Here is a 15,986-nt window from a genome sequence, read left to right on the forward strand (position 1 = left end):
GATGTTGAGGTGCTTGTTTTAAACCAGAATGAATTAGCTGAGTCACTTCCCACAATAGAGAGTACAGGAAGATAGAGCAACAGATTCTTTGAAGAAAATGTGAAGAAACAGGTAGTCAAGCTTGGCCTGTCTCCAGAAGCAGGAGAAGAATTCTGCAGATAAGGTAGTATCGTGGAGAGAGAAACAAAGGCAATGTTTCCTGTAAATGATCATTCATCAGAAGTGGAAAAGTGTTAAACATTTTAAATTGCAGATAGGGGAGGGATGGAGAGAAACAGAGGAAATATCTGTGGCAGGAAGCTGACTAAAGCTGTCAGGGTAACCAAGAATGCGAATACTCACAATTGAAGACAGAAAAGCTTTAAATACTGGCAATTAGACCAAAAGTTGCTGAATATTTGTTTCCATTTGTTACTATGTTTCTTTTTTGTCTTTCATTGTAAGTACTTAACTTAATGGTTACCTTGACATTTGGTGTGCATCCTATCACATACCTTCCCCTCTGTTCTCTCCACCCTTCCCCCCCTCTGCAACTTAAACATGATTGTTTATTGACTCTTCCAGTTCTCACAAAGGGTCATTGACCTGAGAGGTTAACTCTATTTCTCTCTACTAAAATGTTGCCTGGCCAGCTGATTGTCTCCAGTATTTTGTGCTCTTGAACAAATTTTTAATTTCTTTTCATTAGGTTTCTTTTAACTACTACGCTAAAGGAACAAACTTAAATATTAAATGCTCTTTCTTAATGGATTTTCCTTATTCTTGTATTTAACAATACTACGTGCAGTTTATATTCTGGAATTAATAAGAGTCAACTCCTAGCATACATATAGATGGCTAACACTTTAATGAAACTAGTTCTATTTTATAGCAGATACTTACTGCCGACTCAATATTCCTTTAATTTGAGCTTTTATTAACAGCTACATAAAGCCCTGTAAATTTAATTCATTTAGTTTGATATAAACTTGCTAAAATCTAGAATTCATTTTTAGTTTTAATGTTTATCTTTAGATAAAATTCATTTCCATTCTTTAAAATATTGAGCCAAATTTTACGATGCCAGGTGCTCATTGTCCTTGGCCACAGATTTTCAATGGAATTGTGCCCTGAAATAATTGCAAGTTAGAGACTGAAAATTGCATGTCCTCTACGTTGAATTCAAGACCTGAGCGAACAGAGAAAATAACTCCATAGCTTCTTAACCAATCTAAATAAAGCAGCGAAGGGGAAATGTTAAGTAGAATAGAGAACTATTTAAAAAAAATCAGTTAGGGAAAATAACAAGGCAATGGAAAGAAAGAAAGGAGGTGTAGATAGGGTGAATGCACACAGACTTCTTCCCCAGGTAAGGGGATTACAAGTGAAACAAAAGACAAAGAATAATGTAAAATATATTTTTAAAGCAAAGTGACGTCAGCCAGGTAAGGCGCAGGCAGTTTAAAAAGCGGGTAAGAAAAAACTTCGGAGGTTGCGCTTCGGAGACATCGGGACTTCGGAGCAGATAAGTTTATTTTAAATAGGGTTTTTATTATAAGTTTAGTTTTTTATAAGGTTCTTTTTTATACGTTGTTATTACAGTTTAATGGGGAATGGTGGGGGCTGGACTGCGCAGGCGCATGATGCCAGCAGTTTAAAAAGCAAACCGCCATATCCAGCGGGCAGCGTTGGAGTGGGCATGGAGTGAGAGGGAGCAGAGTGGTTGGGCTTTGGCTTAAGGGCAAGGCGGTGGTGAGTAGCTGGTAAGTAGGTAAAGGTAAGGTTTTACCTGTTATCTGTTTATAAATTTTAAGTAGGAAAAACTAGGGGGAAAAAGAAAGAAATAGTTCAGATGAAGGACATGGTGGTGTGCTGCAGCCACTGATGTGGGAGCCCGTGGACCTTGCTGCGGTCCACGATGGCCACATATCTGCAGTAACGTGCTTGAGGCTGGAGGAAACTTCGGCTCAAACTTGATGAGCTGGAGTTGCAGCTTCAAACACTGCGCAGCATCAGGGAGGGGGAGAGTTATGTAGATACTGTTACTCAGGAGACCGTCACCCCCATTATAGCAGGTAATTCTGGAGTCCAGGAAGTAGATAGAAGGGTGACTGTCAGGGGAGGGAAAAGGAAAAGAAAAGAAAACAAACAGGCAGATAGAGCAGAGGACCCGGAGGCTGTTCCCCTCCAGTAACAGGTTTTTCCGCTTTGGAAGCTGTTGAGGGAGATGACCTGCCGGGGCCTAGCAGCAGTAGCAGGTCTATGGCACTGGGACGGTCCTGCTGCTCAGAAGGGGAGGAGAAGAGGAAGGCCGTAGTGATAGGGGACTCAATAGTCAGGGAAACAGATAGGAGGTTCTGTGGCAGTGAGCATGAATCCCGGATGGTATGTTGCCTCCCAGGTGCCAGGGTCCAGGATGTCACTGATCGGGTCCACAGGATTCTAGAGCGGGAGGGAGAAACAGTTAGAAGTCGTGGTTCATGTGGTACCAACGACATAGGTAGGCAGAGGGATTGAGGTCCTGAAAAGTGAGTTTAGTGAGCTAGGCAGAAGACTGAAGAACAGGACCTCAAGGGTAGTAATCTCGGATTGCTGCCAGTGCCACGCGATAGTGAAGGTAGGAATAGGAGGAGATGGCAAATAAATGTGTGGGCCGAGAAGTTGGTGCCAGGAGGGAGGGTTTTAGATTTTTGGAACATTGGGATCTCTTCTGGGGAAGGTGGGACCTGTACAGAGAGGACGGGTTACACCCGAACCTGAGGGGGGCCAATATCCTTGCAGCCAGGTTTGCTAGGGTGGTTCAGGAGGGTTTAAACTAGGATTTGCAAGGGGGAAGGGGAACTGGGAGTAGTAGGTCAGAGTAGGTGAACTGAGAGCTTGGGTAAGTACATGGGACTACAATATTGTGGCTATTACGAGACATGGCTGACATCAGGGCAGGAATGGATATTGAATATCCTGGTTTTTAGTGTTTTAAAAGGGATGGGGGGGCAGGAGAGAAGAGGAGGAGGAGGGGTGGCGATACAGGTCAGGGACACTGTTACAGCTGCAGAAAGGGTAGATAATGTAGAAGGATTCTCTCTAGAGTCAGTATGGGTGGAAGTTAGGAACAAGGAAGGAGCAGTTACCCTCCTGGGAGTATTCTATAGGCCCCCCTGTAGCAGTAGGGATACTGAGGAGCAGATTGGGAGGCAGTTTTTGGAAAGGTGTGAAAATAACAGGGTTATTATAATGGGAGACTTCAACTTTCCAAATATTGATTGGCACCTACTTAGTGCCAAAGGTTTAGACAGGGCGGAGTTTGTTAAGCGCGTCCAGGATGGATTCTGACACAGTATGTTGACAGGCGACTAGAGGAATGCCATATCAGATCTCGTTTTAGGTAATGAACCAGGACAGCTGACAGATCTATCGGTGGGTGAGCATTTGGGGGACAGTGACCATTTGCTCCATAACCTTTAGAATTGTTATGGACAGGGATAGGAGCAAAGAGGATGGGAAGATATTTAATTGGGAAAGCCGAATTATGGGGCTATAAGGCGAGAACTTGGGAGTGTAAATTGGGATGACATTTTTGAAGGGAAATATACTATAGAGATGTGGTCGATATTCAGGGATCTTTTGCAGGATGTTAGGGATAAATTTGTCCCGGTGAGGCAGAGAAGGAATGGCAGGGTGAAGGAACCGTGGGTGACGAGAGAGGTGGAACAACTTGTTAGGAAGAAGAAGAAGGAGAAGGCAGCATACATAAGGTGTAAGCAGCAAGGATCAGACAGGGCTCGTGAGGAATATAGAGTAGCAAGGAAGGAACTTAAGAAAGGGCTGAGGACAGCAAGAAGGGGACATGAAAAGGCTTTGGCGAGTAGAGTTAAGGAGAATCCCAAGGCTTTTATCTCGTACATGAAGAGCAGAAGGATGGCTAGAGTAAAGGTAGGTCCGATTAAAGACAAAGGTGGGAGGATGTGCCTGGAAGCTGTGGAAGTGGGTGAGGTTCTCAATGAATACTTCTCTTCAGTATTCACCAAGGAGAGTGGTCTTGATGGTGCTGAGGACTGTGTTGGTAAGGGTAATGTTCTAGAGTGTGTAGATATCAAGAGAGAGGATGTGTTGGAGTTGTTAGAAAATATTAGGACAGATAAGTCCCCAGGGCCTGACGGAATATTCCCCAGGCAGCTTCATGAGGTGAGGGAGGAGATTGCTGAACTGTTGCTTAGGATCTTTGAGTCCTCGTTGTCCACGGGGATGGTACTGGAGGATTGGAGGGTGGCAAATGTTGTTCCCTTATTCAAAAAAGGTAGTAGGGATAGTCCAGGGAATTACAGATCAGTGAGTCTTACGTCTGTGGTGGGTAAGCTGTTAGAAAGGATTCTAAGAGATAGGATCTATGAGCATTTAGAGAATCATGGACTGATTAAGGACAGCCAGCATGACTTTGTGAAGGGAAGATCTTGCCTCACAAGCCTGATAGGGTTCTTTGAGGAGGTGACCAGGAAGATTGATGAGGGTAGTGCAGTGGATGTGGTTTACATGGATTTTAGTAAGGTGTTTGATAAGGTTCCACATGGTAGGCTTCTTCAGAAGGTCAGAGGCCAAGGGATCCAGGGAGGCTTGGCCGTGTGGATTCAGAATTGGCTTGCCTGTAGAAAGCAGAGGGTTGTGGTGGAGGGAGTGCATTCGGACTGGAGGGCTGTGACTAGTGGTGTCCCACAGGGATCGGTTCTGGGACCTCGACTTTTTGTGATATTTATTAATGACTTAGATGATGGGGTGGAAGGGTGGGTTAGCAAGTTTGCAGATGACAAAGGTCAGTGGTGTTGTGGATAGTGTGGAGGGCTGTCGAAGCTTATAGAGGGATATTGATAGGATGCAGAGCTGGGCTGAGAAGTGGCAGATGGAGTTCAATCCAGAGAAATGTGAGGTAGTACACTTTGGAAGGACAAACTCCAAGGTGGAGCTTTCATAAATCATGGGATTGAGTTTAAGAGCCACGAAGTAATGATGCAGCTTTACAAAACTCTGGTTAGACCACACTTAGAGTACGGTGTCTCATTATAGGAAGGATGTGGAGGTTTTGGAAAGGGTGCAGAGGAGATTTACCAGGATGCTGCCTGGATTAGAGAGTATGGATTATGAGGAGAGACTAAAGGAGCTAGGGCTGTTCTCATTGGAGAGGAGGAGGATGAGGGGAGACATGATAGAGGTATACAAGATATTAAAAGGAATAGATAGAGTGGACAGCCAGCGCCTCTTTCTCAGAGCACCAATGCTCAAAACAAGAGGACATGGCTTTAAAGTAATGGGTGGCTAGTTCAAGGGAGACGTCAGAGGGAGATTTTTCACCCAAAAGTTGGTGCATGGAATGTGCTGCCTAAGATGGTAGTGGAGGCTGATACGTTGGTCAAGTTCAAGAGATTGTTAGATAAGCATATGGAGGAATTTAATATAGAGGGATATGTGGGAGGAAGGGGTTAGATAGTCTTAGGTGTGGTTTGAAGGGCAGCACAACATGGTGGGCTGAAGGGCCTGTATTGTGCTGTATTGTTCTATGGTTCAAAGTCAATTTAAGTCTGAAAGAATGAAACTCCATCATGCTAAAAAGAAACTGCATTTTGTTATCAAAAATTACATGGAGATCTTGATGAGCTAGGTACAGTAAGTGGGCTGAAGATTAGCAAATGGCTTTCAATTCAGGTAAGTGTGAAGTGTTTCATTTTGGGAAGTCAAACCAGAGTAGGACTTGTACAGTAAATGGTTGGGCCCTGGGGAGTGTTGTGGAACCGAGGGACCTGAGAGTACAAGTACATAGTTCGCTGAAAGCAGTGTCACAGGTAGACATGGTGGTGAAGGAAGTGTTTGCCACGATGGCCTTCACCAGTCAGGGCACTGAGTACAGGAATTGGGACATAATGTTGCAGTTGTACAAGACGTTAATGAGACCTCACTTGGAGTATTGTAAACAATTTTGGTCGCCCTGTTATAAGAAAGACATTATTAAACTGGAGCGAGTTCAAAGAAGATTTACGAAGATGCTGCCTGGACTTTAGGGCCTGAGTTATAGGGAGAGGCTGGGCAGGCTAAGACTTTATTCCTTGGAACGTAGCAGATTGAGGGATGACCTTATACAGGTGTATAAAATGATGAGAGGTTTAGACAGGGTGAATGCATGCAGTCTTTTTCCCAGGGAAGAGGAACTATAAGCTACAGGGCATAGGTTTAAGTGGTGAAAGACTTAAAAGGAACCCGAGGGGCAACTTCTTCACGTGGAGAGTGGTGCATATATGGAATGAGCTGCTAGAGAAAGTGGTTGAGGCAAATAGAATAACAACATTTAAAAGGCATTTGAATGAGTAAGTGGATAGTAGGAGTTTAGAGGGATATGGGCCAAGTGTGGGCAAATGAGACTAGCTTGGTGGGCACCATGGTCAGCATGGACAAGTTGGGCCAAAGGGTCTGCTTCCATGCTGTATTATTCTATGATTCTAAAAAGTTAACCTGCAGCAGAAGAGACATTATTTCACTGAAATTAGTGCATACCACACTGTTAAAAAGGACTTGCATTGAAAGGGATATTTTTGTCATTTAGGAGGAGCTAACATGGAAGTACATGAACAGCAAGTCAGATAACAGAGTATTGTTTGTAGGGCTGCAATTTCCAGATTATTACATTTAACTGTACATGTTCATTGTTCAGAAGCTGGGGCCCAATTTTCTAAAATCACCTCAATTTCACAAATATGTATTCAAAATTATGTACAGCCCAATACATATACAGAGATCTTCGGTTGTTGGTAATGTGGTTAGAATGAACAGCAACAATGAAAAATAGCAAAGCCAATATGGAGTACATTTTACTGAAAGGCAATCGAACTGAAATGTTAATTCTCCATAGATGCCTGGCAAGTATCTCCAGCATTTTCTGTGTTTACTTAAAGGGCACACTTTGGCAGGGTACTAGAAAAATACTCCCAGGCACTTCTCCAAGAGTAGATGCACAACCAATCCATGTCATTATTCAGGGTATTGAGTTCAAGAGCCGCGAGGTAATGTTGCAGTTCTATAGAACTCTGGTTAGACCACACTTGGAGTATTGTGTTCAGTTCTGGTCGCCTCATTATAGGAAGCATGTCGAAGCTTTAGAGAGGGTGCAGAGGAGATATACCGGGATGCTGCCCGGATTGGAGAGCATGTCTTCTGAGGATAGATTGAATCAGCTAGGGCTTTTTTCTTTGGAGAGGATGATGAGAGGTGACTTGATAGAGGTGTACAAGATGATAAGAGGCATAGATCGAGTGGACAGTCAGAGACTTTTTCCTGGGGCGACAATAGCTAACACGAGGGGGCATAATTTTAAGGTGATTGGAGGAAGATATAAGGGGGATGTCAGAGAGAAGTTTATTTTTATACAGAGAGTGGTGGGTGCGTGGAACGCACAGCTGGCAGAGGTTGCGGGGGCAGATACATTAGGGACATTTAAGAGACTCTTAGATAGCTACATGAATGATAGAGAAATGAAGGGCTATGTGGGAGGGAAGGGTTAGATCTTAGAGCAGGATAAAATGTCGGCACAACATCATGGGCCGAAGGGCCTGTAATGTTCTATATCCAGATTGACCACTTGGGTGTGAGGAAAGGGCAACTGGTGCTTTTGGAATCACAGCCCAGACTAAACCAGGTCCTTCAGGAGAGAAGATAAGGCAGACAGGGAGAAATTCAGGAGGGGAGGAAGTCTGAAAATTGAGGTTACATTCCATCACCTCATGGGGCATTCTATGACTATACCACAACCCAAAACATTTCACAATGCTCATGACCTTCTGACTGCAAGAACCTTTAAAAAACACTGTTAGGTATTATACAAGCAAGCCACTGTATTATTCTCAAGTTAATTCTATGGCATTTCAACAGACTTTGGGTAGGGAGGAACAGCAGAGATTACATGGTTACATACCATGAGCACCTGCTAGTCTCATTAATGTAGTAAATCAGTAGTGTATAAATGAGGGGCCCATGGGTCAACTCACCTGGGTGCTCAACAGTTTTTTCCACTCCGGCCTTAGATAGAAAAGGATTCCACGCCAGGCCCCCGGCAGGGTAGCACCCCGCACCAAGAGAATAAACAGCACTATATAGGGAAGAATGGCTGTTACCCATACAACCTGCAGAAGTAATAAACATTTAGGCAGTTGTAAAAAAAAGCAAGACAACACACATTTTGAATGTGCCAGAAATATTTATACAGGACAGGCTGCCTGCTGTGAGCCTTCCAAGCTGCACAGAATCATTTATAGTTTGCTTAGACTGTCCACAATGGTGCAGGTGTGTTTAAATCCTGTTGTGATGGGAGCAGTGCTTTATTCCAGCTACAGGAGAAGGGCCGGATGATCTGAGTACGCATGCTTGATTGCTGAAACTGGGGGCAATTCATGGAGCTTCAGTTCGGAACAACAAAGCAGTAATACAAGATGCAAGTTAACCTTTAAATGCGGCTGACCTTGCAAATCTTGTTATGTTGCAGCCAGCAGAAATAAAAGCATGAGTGCGGCCAGCACTGGTGTACAGCTCTGTGGTCAAGGTCAGTGGAGCACACGGACTCTGGGACGTTGACAGTGCTGTACTCAATGGGCAGGCAGGAGGCCATGGTCACAAGACAGTTACAGATGCAGAAAGGCCAATCAGCCTAATTTAATTTGTACATTCAGAACAAACTCCCTTACTGCTGTGAAATACAAAAGTCTCATGTCATCGGTCCAGGGATTAGTAGAACCAGTCTCTCACAGTAATGTTTCTATTTTCTGGAAATAGTGACAATTTGAGCCAAAAATGACCATTCAAAAAGAGAAGTGAGGTGCATTGATCCTAAATCAGGATGATTTTGACAACCCCTAAAATACTGGTAAGTTGTAAAGGGACACACATTTACTGGAGGCAGAGTCATAACAGCTGCTTCAACAACTATGTATCTATTTGAGTTAATGAGAAGCAGAGACTGGAATTATTAGAGAATCTACAAAAAAAATCTTAACCCATTTAACTTACTATGAACTCTACTGCAATTGAAAAGCAAAAAAAAACTGCAGGTGCTGAAAACATGAAATGAAAACAAAGTGCCGGAGATATTCAGCAGGTCAGAAGAAACAGAGTTAATGTTGCTGATTTCTGACCATTCATCAGAACTGGAAAGTGAAAAAGCAAGTGTGTTCTCAGTTGTAGAGGGAAGGAACAAAGAGGGCAAAGGGTTTGGGTCTGTGATAGGATTGTGACTAAGATTGTCCAGATAACACAATGCCAGATAATAGGTGATGAATATTAGTTCATCATGGCTGATCTGGCTGGAGGAGTGTAAATAGAGGGAGATGAATGAGGGCAGTAGAGAGCGAGCACAAGAGCGAGAACTGTGAGCTGCAGAACACAGTTGCCGGAAATCTGAAATCAAAAGAGAATGCTGGAAGTATTCAGCAGGTTGCATCAGTGGTGGAAAGAGGAAAAACTGAGTTAAATGTTACAACAAAACTGGGCAGTACAGACACAAAACCAGAAAGGATGATTATATAAAGTTTTTGAATTCAACATGCCTGGGCAGAAGATGAGGTAACATTTCTCGAGCTTGTTTTGGACTTTGTTGGAACACTATAGGGGGCCAAAGACAGAGAAGTCAGACTGGGATTGGGATAGAGAAATAAATAAAAGCAACTGAAAGTTCAGGGTCACCTTTGCCAAACTGTTCTGCAAATCAATTATCCAATCTACATTTAGTTTCTCCAAGGTAGAGGAGATTACACCATGAGCACTGAATGTGATATATTAAATTGGAAGAAGTGCAACTAAATTGCTGCTTCACCCGGAAAGACATTTTTGGGTCCCTGGATGGTGGCAAAATATAATAGGGTAGAAGTTGCATGTCCAGTGGAAAGTGCCATGAAAAGAGTAGTTGATGGAAATGGAAATGGAAAATTGAACTAGGGAGACATGGAGGAAACAGTCTCTTCAGAATCCTTAAAGGGAAGGGGAGAGGAAAATGTCTGGTTGTGGGATCTCATAGAAGGTGGCAGAAATTACAGCGGAATCTGTTGAACGTGAATGTGCTGGGGTCTAGAACACCACCATTCAACTCGCCAGGATGAGCCTGAGCCTCCAGTTACCTGTCTCTTTAATTCTCCATCCCAATTATATTACACACCAGTGTTTCTGAGAAGTCTTCCTTTTTCCTCAACCACAGCTGCCCCTCTACAGTCATTGACAAGGCTCCTAACCGTGTCTGTTCCATTTCCTGCACATGCTCTCTCCCCTTCTCCTCCCAGCCCTGAGTAAAGTTAGGGTTCACCTTGTCCTCCCCTTCCACCCCAGCAGCATCCACATTCAATAGAATGTCCTCCAAAATCTTTGCCACCTTAAATAAAATCCCAGCATCAGATGCATTTTCTCCTCCCCTCAGTTTTCAGCATCCCATAGAGAATGTTGCCTGGTTTGGTATTCCATTTCTGTCAGTCACCTGGCTTTTCACAGAACTTCCCCATGTAACTACCTGCCCCCTTTACTTCTTCCATTTCCAGCAGGCAAGGAGACAAAGGGGGTCCTTCCAGGTGAAGCAGCAGTTCACCACACTTCTTCTGATTTATTATATTGTATCAGTGCTCAATGTGGTTTCCAGATCAAGGAGAAACCAAATGCAGATTGGGTAACTGCCTTGTAATACATCCTAGTTCCATCCACAAGGGTAACTGTAAACATCCTATTGGTTGCCATTTTAAATCCTCATCCCACTGCCATACCGACCTCTGTCTTTGGCCTTCTAATACTCTTCCAATGAAGTTCTATATACTGTAAATATGAGAAATGGCATCTCATCCTTTTCTAGGCATTTGCAGCCTTGAGGACTCAACATTGTGTTTCATGAGTCCAGATAACCAGTCTTTCTCATTTACATCAGAGCTGGCCAGTTTTAATGTAAAAGTCATCCACTTGTAACATTAACTCCATTTTTTTTTCTCACCATAGACATTATCTGATCTGCTGGGTATTTCCAACAATCCCTTTAAGATTCCCAGTAACTGCTGTGTTGTGCATTTGGGACGCTTTTTTTTTTGTCCTCTGTATTGCTGTTATTCTTCTCCCTCTATTTACACCCTTCAGACATTTCAGCAATGATTAACAAGCATCTGTCACTCTCTCTTGATTGACAGGCATGCGTGTCACCTGGACAATCCATAGACATTCTTACTTTTCTGCCACCCTGCTCTCTTCCTACAAATTAAACAGCTTTTTTCTCACCCTTCTGGTTCTGATGAAAGGTCAACACTCTGAAACATTAGTTCTGTTTCTCCACAGATGTTGCCTGACCTGCTCAGTATCTCCAACATTTGCTTTTTTTTAAATATGAACTCTAGTGACCAGTTTATGGGTCTCTTCAAGTATATAACACTGCGGAAATCAAACTCTAAGACATTGGGAAATGCTGAATGAAGTCCAAGAAAATGCACCACCCATATGCTAGAAAACAGAAACAGGAGCAGCTACAGAAAAACGTACAATAAAATTCTGGCTCCCTTGGACTTCTTGTTTCTGTGCATTATGACTATGACTTTGCTGGTGACGGACTAGCAGATTTTCTAGACAACTGGATTTGCTCCTATTAATACCCTAATACACTTCTAATTAACTTTTTCTTTTAAAGATGTCATAACAAGTTTACTAGTAAACTACGCGAGTTTAAATGAAGCACAGAAAACAGGTTACACAGTTTGCTTAAAAGGAATGTGATTTCCAAACAGGACGATACCAAATCATCATGTTTTACTGTACACTTTATTAAAAACTGTTACCTTAATCAGAATTTCTATAAATAATTTGAAAATAATACATTACTTTCCATCTTCAATTACATGACCAGTACACCTGTTTTCGTGGTAGATTTATTTGGTTCTGTTTCACTGAACAATACTAATCACTTGTTAAACATTCTTTGAGGAAAAGTTCTGTGATTTAGTTTCTAAGTCTGGAACATGCTGTTAGAGTAGTGATTGTGAGGACCTAAAATCAAAGCAATGTTTTTAAAGTGTGTCTAATTTTACCATGTAAATCAATAGAGTAGTCTAAATACTTTTACTAAGGCCAATAAAAAAAATGTTCAACCAGCAACATTAATCTTCTTTGGATGCTAACTCTGCGTCCAATTATTCAATAAATAATTTAATATTTAATTTACCAACGTGAAATAGGAATGCCATTTACTCTTTGAACAATAATCTCACAACATCGTACTGACAAGCATAACCTACTTTGATTTTACTTTGTTTACCTTTCCAGAAGTCCGTATGCCTTTCCAGATACTGAAGTATACCACAGTAAATATAAGGAGCAGACAAAGAACTAAGTGCCAGCTGATGCCACCCAAATCATCCAACCCATTTGATTTATGGATCTTAAGTACTTGGCGACTGCAATAAAAATAAATGTCACAAGTTACAAGAATACTTACAAATGCAAATTTGCAACAAAATGTCCCAGTGATGGCTTTCAGTACCAAGATTTATGTGATAATTTTCTCTTAAAATCTCCCATTTCCCCCCTTTTTCCACAAGGTGCTCACTGTTCAATACTAACACAAAAGCAAAACCCTATGGTGCTGAAATCATTGAAACAAGGAGATCAGGCAGCCCATCATGTCCCTGCTGGTCAAAAATGGAATATCTAGATTAGTCATGCTTCTTAGTTTTTAGTCCATGGTCCTGAAGTTTATGGTTTTTCAAGTGGTCATCCAGGTACATTTTAAACAATTAGGATTTCTGCCTCTACAACCCTTCTGGGAAACAGGTTTTAGGTTCCTTACTCCCTGTTGAATGAGGGAAAAAAAAACCTCAACTTCCCGTTAATCCTGCTGCCAATTAACTTAAATCTATGTTCTCTAGTTATTAAGGAAAATAGGTCCTGTCTACTAATGCTGTTTAGGCCTCTGATAATTTTTATAGATGCAATTAAATCTACCCTCACTTCCCTGTTCCAAAGAAAGCAACCCTTGCCTAGGCAGTTTCTCCTCATAACTACAATCCCACAGCCCGAGCAACCTCCTCATAAATCTCCACTACACTGTCTCCAGTGAAATCAGAAATAAAAAATCAATACCGAAAAAAAAACCTCAGTAGGTCAAGTGACAACTGTGGGAGTGATGAAGCCTGATATTTTAGGCTAATAACCTTTCACCAGAGCCGGAAATAGTTAGAGGTAGATCAGGTGAGCAAAACCTCAGAAGTGCGCAGGTGAGCAGAGTGGATTGTTCCACAAAGTTCTCACCCATCTGAGTTTAACCTCCCAGCGTAGAACAAATTAAAGTGAAATAACCAACTTCTTGTTTCTCTAGAAGAAATCTTTGAGGCCCCGGATGGTAGGAATAAACATAGACCACACATTACACCTCCAGTATTTGCAAAGGCTGTGCTACAAGAAAGGGAGGTGATTGAAAAGTGGAGCAGGATATTGGAAGGTGTGGTCCCTTTGGAAATGGTAAGGGGAAAGTGAATTTGTTGGATTTTCTGCCATTTCTGCCAACTACAGCCTTATGTCACCATTGAACTCATCTTCCAGTTGCCTATCATTTTAATTCCCACCCTACTCCCACTCTGATCTCTCCAACCCTTACACTGTTCTATCACAACATAATGGAAGCTTGAGGAACAGCAGCTCGTCTTTTGGTCAGGTACATCCTTCTGTACCGAACATTGCGTTCAACAATTCTGGATCATAACTGCTCCTTTTTTCTGATAATTGCTATTGGAAGTAGTTTTGCAATTGTTCTTTACACTTCCCCTCATCCCATTTTTGTTTGTGTCTTTACTTGTCCCACTTGCCATTTAATCTTGCTGCTTTCTCCTCCTCTCTTCCGTTGTACTTACTTAAAACTCAAACAACTTTAAATTATTTTCAATTATAATGCAAGGTTATCATCCTGAAACATTAATTTTGTTTTTCACTCTAGAGATGTTGCCCAACTTGAATATTTCCAACAATTTCTATTTCACTGACATTTAAATGAATTCTAGGACAGGATAACCTTTGACCAGCAGTAAATATAATTGACCAAACAATGCAAGATTATTTCTACTCTCTCCCATTCTCTTCTAAGAGACATCAATTACATTTCATCTTTAAGACTGAATCATAAACAAAATTCTGTAACTATGATTAGAACTGTGTGTTTCTGCCGATTAGACAGGTATTCCTCATATCAGTTGATCCTCCATTCTGGAGTTAGCTTTTCCCCGAAAAGTCAGTGAAAGAATTGTTGCTTTAAATTTTTACTGATTTAAAAAAAACAATAGAAACTGCTACTTATCCTTTCACACTACAGTGGCCTGCTGTGTATATTTTAACGTCCATGTACAGATTGTCAGCTGGAAGTATTTTTATTTAAAATTAGGTTCTTTAATTCTATCATAATATTTGTCACAAATTGACATTTTGTAGAGGATAATTTCTTAAAAGGCATTGACTATGATTCTGTGTACAAGATGAATTCCCCAACTAACAACATAAAATAATATTTTATGACAATTGCTTCAAACCATAAACGTTTAAATGAGTTATATCATTCTAATAATGAATACATTTTTCTACACCAGTTATGAAAAATAAAAATACAACAGTTCCTCTTTCAACATTAGCTCACCTTATCTGATTTCTGTTCAGCCTCTTCAGATAAGCAGGCCCATATGTTGAAAAAAAGTGAATTATTTATTGCTGCTGTGAGAACATTGTGTGTGTGTGTGCTGTACTCTTATGTACTCCTGCAATTGTGTGAGAGATAGAGGGCAAAAGAGAGTGCAATTGGACAAGTGTGCAAACACAAGTCAACAAAGTGGTTGTTCAGCCAACTAGACCATGAGTCACAGTTGTCACCCTGAAGTATTTTTCAACATGCAAGCTAAAGACCCATCTGCTTCTGCTTAAGGCCCTCTGTAAGATAGTCCAAGAGTTGTATTATTCTATCAGATCACACTAGGGAAAAAAAACTCAAATTTCATTAGTCAACATTTCAAAACACCATTCTAAACCTGTCAATACAAATGTAAGGCTACTTTTAAGAACTGACTGTACCATATGGTAGAAATTTCATATGCTATTGTGCTAGACACTGTCGTTTAGGAAAGAACTATTGCATTTGATTGAGTACATTCTGTTTGTGGGACCATTTTTGACTCATCCCCCAAGTTTGTTGCAAAGAAAACCTGATGCCTCTGTACTGCCATCAAGTATGGGGTATTACCACTCGAAGCAGCTGATCTAATGTAAGGAAATAATGAATGGGATGTTGTAAGTAGAGCAGTCACAATATCAGACAGTGGATGCATCAGGTGTTTTAGGGAGGTTGAAAGGCACAAGGAGACTCGCCCATTCTTCCTCTACATGGGAAGTATGAAAATGACCCAGAAGGCAAACAAAATCAAAGTCCTCAGGGAAACATTAAACAGAAAAATTGTCGATATACAAGAAGACAGTGGGAATATTTCTTCTGGTGATACAGCCAGAAACAAGTGAAACATTGGCGAGTCTACTCTTGTCACAAACTACAGGCATTGTATGAGAGGACATGGTGAAAACTTTGAAGGGAAAGTTTGGGATGTGCAACCTTGGCTTAGAGGCAGTAGTTGGTCAATACATGATCAAGCTGAAGAAACTAGCAAAAGAAATGCAATTTCCTGACATTTTCACATGGCACATTGGGAGTAAATCACTTAGTGTATTAGACTGGCTGAAGAGAGAATGCAGGCAGAACTGTTTAACGTGGCTGACCCAATGATCGTGGGAGCATGCGGGATGGCTATCAATACAGAAACGATGCTTAAAAACATGAGGCAGTCTGAAGTCCCATTGCGACTGAATAACAACGGATAGTTATGCCAGTTTTCCCCTCTTCATCCACAGGTCATCAGCTATAGAAAATGACTTTGGCAAAATATTCTCAGGTCACAAGTGCCCAAAAGGCAGGAAGGACCAGTACGACCATGGTGAAGAGA

At 41.6% G+C, this 15,986-nt stretch overlaps 1 protein-coding gene across 2 annotated transcripts in view; it reads right to left on the bottom strand.

Moving 5' to 3' along the window:
• The window catches only part of LOC127581204 (sodium-dependent serotonin transporter-like), a 54,049-nt gene that overhangs the window by 18,628 nt on the left and 19,435 nt on the right, over positions 1-15,986 (bottom strand). For both annotated transcript variants that reach the window (XM_052035322.1, XM_052035323.1), the window contains 2 exons: positions 12,275-12,413; positions 8,001-8,135 (listed from right to left, as the gene is read on the bottom strand). In XM_052035322.1, coding sequence (XP_051891282.1) covers positions 8,001-8,135; positions 12,275-12,413 — 274 coding nt within the window. The remainder of the gene's footprint in view (positions 1-8,000; positions 8,136-12,274; positions 12,414-15,986) is intronic.

This window comes from Pristis pectinata, chromosome 21 (genome assembly GCF_009764475.1).
Source record: "Pristis pectinata isolate sPriPec2 chromosome 21, sPriPec2.1.pri, whole genome shotgun sequence".
In the NCBI taxonomy this organism is placed as follows: domain Eukaryota; kingdom Metazoa; phylum Chordata; class Chondrichthyes; order Rhinopristiformes; family Pristidae; genus Pristis; species Pristis pectinata.